Source organism: Salvelinus namaycush, chromosome 4 (assembly GCF_016432855.1).
Source record: "Salvelinus namaycush isolate Seneca chromosome 4, SaNama_1.0, whole genome shotgun sequence".
Taxonomy (NCBI): Eukaryota; Metazoa; Chordata; class Actinopteri; order Salmoniformes; family Salmonidae; genus Salvelinus; species Salvelinus namaycush.
In genome coordinates, this window is record NC_052310.1 from 18723030 (window position 1) to 18729029 (window position 6000).

General features: G+C 49.8%; 2 protein-coding genes across 2 annotated transcripts in view; both read left to right on the plus strand.

The window, feature by feature from the left end:
• The window catches only part of LOC120045760 (ankyrin repeat and fibronectin type-III domain-containing protein 1), a gene marked incomplete at its 3' end in the record, with an annotated part of 91870 nt that extends 89342 nt beyond the window's left edge, over window positions 1-2528 (plus strand). The window contains exons 14-19 of the mRNA XM_038990692.1: window positions 43-209; window positions 349-499; window positions 867-1035; window positions 1380-1546; window positions 1801-2008; window positions 2239-2528. Coding sequence (XP_038846620.1) covers window positions 43-209; window positions 349-499; window positions 867-1035; window positions 1380-1546; window positions 1801-2008; window positions 2239-2528 — 1152 coding nt within the window. The remainder of the gene's footprint in view (window positions 1-42; window positions 210-348; window positions 500-866; window positions 1036-1379; window positions 1547-1800; window positions 2009-2238) is intronic.
• An 8-nt stretch (window positions 2529-2536) lies between these two features.
• On the plus strand, window positions 2537-5654 carry LOC120045502. Its single transcript, XM_038990399.1, has 2 exons — window positions 2537-2921; window positions 3157-5654. The coding sequence occupies exons 1-2, from the start codon at window positions 2541-2543 to the stop codon at window positions 3475-3477; spliced, it is 702 nt and encodes a 233-aa protein (XP_038846327.1). The 5' UTR covers window positions 2537-2540; the 3' UTR covers window positions 3478-5654.
• Window positions 5655-6000: the final 346 nt, after the last annotated feature.

Sequence of the window (6000 nt, forward strand, 5' to 3'; positions counted from 1 at the left end):
TGTCTCATGCCTTTCCCGTCTGGTTCCCATCGTCTCTTTCAGGAGAAGCTGGCGTACCACAGACGGAGCAGGAAGCTCCTCTCCCCAGGCCTGTACCTGGGCTACCTGAAGCTGTGTAGCTCTGTGGACCAGATCAGAGCCCTGGTGCCTCAGAAGCTACCCAACGTCCTCTGTCATGCTAAGATACGAGACAACTGTAATGTGTCTAGGTGAAGTACCTGGATACCAGCCACCGGGGTTTATCAGTGAATTCATTGATTTCATGTTATGGTGTTGTTATTGAAATACTAGCCATTGTCGGTAATATATTTGTAACTGTGTGTGTTTGCGTGTGTGTGTGTGTATCAGGGAGGAGTGGCAGTGGCTGCAGGCCCTCAGTTCTCTGGAGGAGTCTCTGGAGATGGACCAGGATGTGCAGAGCGCTCCACACCGCCTCCTACAGGACCTACGCAGCGCTGCCAAGGACCTCATGGCCCACATGAACATCCCTGTCAGCCAGGTCAGCACTCATCCATCCACCCATCCATCCATCCACCCACCCACCCAGCCATCCATCCATCTATCAACTCATCCATCCATCTATCAACTCACCCATTCCATCCGTCCGTCACTGCAGACGTACTGTAGGTTGGGTGGAATGCAGTTATGCCAGCGCTTCCAAAGGTTTCTTATGGGAATGGGTGGCTTGTAGATCCCGAGCCTTCCAAAACAGAAGCAACGACAGCAACAACCCAAAGATGACCAGAGCAACAGCCTATAGTTGTACTGTAGCTGTAATACATTTCAAGCATCCTTCCATCCATTACTATCCATCGCATGGCATCGATGTCCTCGTTGTGACGCAGTATGCTGTCCCGTTGTCCCAGGTGCAGGACTTCCGTATCTACGCCCAGGAGGTGTTGGAATTTGGGGACAAGGTGTCCTTCCTGCTACTGCTGCCCCCCTCAGACGACGTGTGTACGGCCCCCGGCCAGAGCAACCCCTACTCCCCCCGGTCAGGCTTCCTCACCCTGCCTCTGCAGATCTTTGAGCTGGGTCAGTACTGCTCTGTCTAGTGGGACGTCCTTATGTCTTCCAATTACTGTTATTTATTCGACTACAGTCATTCAGTTGACATCCGATTGATTGGCCTATTGTGACTTTAAATTGTTTGTGCGGTTGACTCAAATGAATTCATGCTTGAGACTGTTGGGAGAGTGTGCACTAAACCCTAAGCAATTACAAGTATTAAAAAGTGAAACATATCTGAAGTGCATAAAGTCAACTGCATAAAGTACATTTGGGAAAACGGTGTTTTTCTATCAGCTATTTAGTATTTTTTTAAATCTAGATAATAAGTCTGTCCTGTGCCCTTTTCTATCCTGGCCCCCCCTCTACAGTTCACTTTGATGCCTACTGCCCCAGCTTCATAGGGCAGTACTGCCGTGTGTCTGCCCTGCTGGAGCTGGAGTCGCTCATGTCCCAGCAGACCCTGAGGGAGGCCTTCTCTGAGACGGAGCTCCACGCCGCCAAGCAGAAACACCAGCAGGTCCAGGAGCACATGCAGGTAGGCGGGAGTCATAGCTTAGCTAACCGTAACCTAGATATCCTGATCTGGATGTTGTTTCCAATTGCTCCATAATAGTGGAAACTACAGTCATATCAGAGCTAAGCAAGCATCACACAAGGAGCTAAAAGACCACCTGGAGCTCATTTGTAGCACATGGTGTTTCAAAGAGCACAAAAAGTAAACAATATTGCATTTGAAAGAGCACAAAAAGTTAACAATGTATTTTTCCTGCATGTTTCCCCCTATTACAGCAAATGGAGGAAGTGTGGCGGGAGGCGCGGTGGATCATGGACGCCCTGCAGTATGCCCGCTACAAGCAGCCCACCGGGGCCATTTCCCTGGCCTGGATCATCCACTTCTCCATGGACGCAGTGCCCGACACGCCCCGCTCCACCTCCTCCCAGCCAGACTACCTTCCCTCACCCATGCCCTCCCCCGAACCCAGCCGCAAGCACTCTTGTAAGACCCCGAGAACCTATCTTATAGGGGGCAGAGATAGGGCAAGGGGTTTTTACTCCTGATCACACAGTCTTGTGGTGTACGGTCCATTTTACTAGAAAATAAATGATTATTTGTGTATGTGTGGCTTATATAAAGGGGAATGGTTGTGTGTGTTTTACCCACAGGGGAATGATTGTGTGTGGTTGACCTAAAGATGAATAATTGTGTTTTTTGTTTCTCCCTCACAGTAGACTTCCACGGTCTCTCAGATGAAGAGGGTTCCTCTGAGGTCTTCCTCACCACTGACAGCGACTACGACTCTAGCCGTGCCCAGAGCCCCCGCGAGTTGGACCTTCTGCCCCCCTCGCCCCTCTCCTCCTCCGGCGGCGGTGTGGGAGGAGGGGGTGGAGGGGGTTCAGGGACAGGAGCGCTGAGAGACTCCACCCCAGACGTGCTCCAGGCTTCGGAGCCCCAGACAGGCCCTACCGGCGAACAGCGGCTGAGCGGAGGGGGGCCCGGTGGGGAGAGGCGGAGGGGCAGGGGGGGTCCCATGGAGCTCTTCGACAGCGACTTCATCCTACCCAGCAGGCAGATCGAACTACTGAGGATCACGGAGAAGAGGCAGGCCTTCTGTGTGAGAACCAGTAGTCTTGAATTCCCCTCTTCCTCTGGTGGTCATACTGCACACTCACCCTCACCATCCTCCTCCCCCCACCGCCGCTGGCACCGACCCTCCTCTGTGGACCGCTGCTGCCCTGCTGAGCGATGCCTGCCGCACCCCCAGCCCCCCGCTCGCACCCTGTCAGAGGACAGCGGCACCCAGAGGCTCTCAGGTTCCCCCTCGCCCGGTGCCCACAGGAAAGGCTGGCACGCCACGCTCCGGGTGTACCCGCAGTACCGAACCGGGCTACCCAAGGAAACCAGTGTCAAGGTATGTGGAACTTGGCTTGAGGATGTCCGGGTTCAATGAATTGTTGTTCATGTTTGGGTAACTCTTTAATTTGGGTATCCAATTATAAAACTGTCATAACTCTGCCCCAGTTGTAACATTGAAACCCCTTTTAACCATTCACATTCTGCTTAATCTGATTGCCTCTGTTCCTCTTTCTCTTCCACTCTCTATCCCTCCCCTCATCTCTCTGTCTCTCTCTCTCCCTCCCTCCCAGCTGCGGGTGACCCCAGGCACGTCGGCCAGGGAGATGGTCCAGCTGGTGGTGCAGGAGATGAACGCGGTGTCGCGCCGGCTCCTCAGTGGTAGCAGTAGCAGTAGTAATGGAGGGGGAGCGGAGGGGGAGAAGTGTCTGTACAGCCCTGAGCAGCTGGAGCACTTTGGACTGGTGCTGGTGGTGGACGGCAGGGAGAAGTGGCTCCAGGATGACTTCTGTCCCCTGGAGCTGCAGAACCCCTGGCTCCGGGGCAAGCTGTGTGTCCGCATCAAGGAGTACTCGCCCCTGGCACTGCAGTACAGCAGGGCGACTACTGTCTGAAACTAAGAGGTGGGGAAGGATTCGGGGGCGGGGGACTTTAGGTCTGGACTACTAGATGGAAGTTCCTCCTTCAGGAATGTTGGAACATGAACTTTTAACGTTTTACATGGGCCAAAGCAAGGCAGCCTACCTGGGATGAACTTCCACTGGAATTTTCTCAAATTTTCTCCCTCTCTTTCTCTCTTTCAAACTTTTTCCCTCTTCGGTTGTTTTTACCGTCCAGCTACTGTAGCTACAGAGCATAGTCGGTGGTTTTATGTTTGTTTGTTTGTTGTTAACTGAAATGCTGCTGTGAGACTCTGTTTCCATGAAGTCTCTTCCCACCCCATGTAAACTACACCTTCTTCCTCAATGCTCAGCTGGACATCAAATGTACAAAAGGAAATGGAAAACTGTTGTTATTATATTATTTGCATCACCAAACGTCAAAGCCCAAAAAAGGGATGTGACGTGAGGAAGATTAATGAATGAATGCTACCGCGCTTTGGCATGGGGCGTGATTGACAGCAACACATTTGCCAGAACGCGGCCAGAACGCCACGGTATCGTCATCTGCAGCCACATGCGGGTGCACAAGCCTTTTCCTATGAACTTTTCCTATGAACGCTCTCTCTCTCTCTCTCTCTTGCTCTCTCTCTCTCTCGCTCTCATTCCAAGAGGCTGTTGGCTGCAACCCTGCAGCCGGCCTTCCCGACGTTCCCAGGATGTGGGCCCTGGACTCTTCCCAGAGGGCCCAGCGCGAGGGAAGGGGGCTGGCGTCTCCCAGCTCGGGACAGAATCTGGAATCTGCCCTGCGGTTTGACCTCTAAGTTTGTCACTCTGTCAGACTCGCCTCCCCTGGCCACTGTTGTAACTTTGGGAAGGAGAGAGCCAGGAGTACAGAGGATTACACACAAGAGGGAAGGAGGGAGGGAGGGAGGCTGCAATGTCTTTGGGATTCTGGCACTTACTTTCTGGTGTTTCTTTTTCGTCCTGAGTGCAGGAGAAAATACTTTGTACATGATGACTCCCGCCAATCTGTGGTGAAGTCATAAAACAAACCATCATCTCATCCAACTTAGCCATCGAAAAGGCATAGAAAGCAGATTTGGATTTTTGAAAGACAAAACCCAAACAGGAACAAAGAAAGAGAAGCAATACTTTACTTCCACGTGTTTTTTTCTCGTTTGTTTCTTTGTGATTCGAGACGATTGTACACCTTCCAGAATTCGTCAAAAGTCTGGGCCATGCTAGCCATGTGCTAACCGATAGCCAGTGCAGTGTTATCCAGGCCGCTGGTACTCCAGTCCGACCATTAAGAGGTGTTTGTCTCCTCATTGGGGGTCTATTCGTCTGTACAGTGCTGTAAGTACTCCAATGGAAATAGGATTGGCCAAGTTGCTCTTCAACATGACGCTATAGGCTCCTTCCGCTCACAGTAACTGCAGGCTTTGGTTTTAGTCTAGCACTCGTCTTCGTGTTCATTAGGTAGAAAGGCAGAACCTTCAATGCACTCCTTCTTTGGACTTAAATAGCATTTGAAAAGGTTCAAACAGAAGGCATTTCAACCACGTATGAAAGACCCTGGTTGAATATGATGTCTGAAATGAAAGCCTGCACTTACTGTAACTTTGTGGGTCCAGAAAAGTTTAAACCTGTTCTTGAACCTTCTACCCTGTTCTAGTCTTTCCTTAGACGTGGTTGTGTTCTCCGAGCCTGATATAAGTGTTTACAGAGTTTAGTTTCCTTTATCCTCCCCAAAAATGTGTGTTTACATATAACTACAACAACAAAAAAAGTCTTAAAAGAGCAACTGATGTGAAGTTGTAATTGAAAAGTATTGGTTCTACTGATGGTTTGAACTCTTCTGTTTGCGCTTAGATGTATCTTTAATTCACATCGTTAAAGACATTTTTTTTTTTTACAAGGGCAAACTGCGAAAAACAACAACAACAATATAGAGAAAAACTGGACTGAATGTATCTACTGTTAGACGTCGGGCTGCTGGGTCTGTCAAGAGTATAGAAGTCAGAGGTCAATTCTGAAGGGTGGAGGGGCAGAGGGTAAAGGGGGTTTGTGTCTCCCTTACCAGCCAAAGGAGAAGGAAAGCTCCATCTTGGACCCTTGGCAGATCCACTGAGCATAGTCATGAAGTCATTTTTTTAAAATCTATTTTTATTGAACAATAAATTAATATTATCAAATAAAACTGTTGTTTTGAGGGTTTCTTGTTTTTAACCGATCGCCACGGAGGATTGCAGGAAGTAGACATGGTTGCACGTTTGACCCGCTCAAAGTTCGGAGAGGCTTTTAAAAAAATGTGATGTCTGTCCTTTTTAACACATCCTGTCTTCGAGATGAACCCTTTGGAGGTGTTCGAGATATCGTGGAGTTTCGGTGGTGTTCTCCAAGAAATCTCACCATGTTTCAGACTAGGCATGTTGGAGGTTTGAAGGGCATCCTGTATTAATTAAGGCATCCACTCGCAAACCAGCTCCAACTAGAAGGAGAATCCGTGAGGAAATCTAATTTCAGATACAAAAC

What these genes read in the sequence shown, in the direction of transcription:
- LOC120045502 (XM_038990399.1), top strand. Translation starts at nt 2,541, where the DNA reads ATGGAGCTCTTCGACAGCGACTTCATCCTACCCAGCAGGCAGATCGAA. An exon ending in CCAAGGAAACCAGTGTCAAG is followed by an intron (nt 2,922 to 3,156) that starts GTATGTGGAACT and finishes CCTCCCTCCCAG; the next exon opens with CTGCGGGTGACCCCAGGCAC.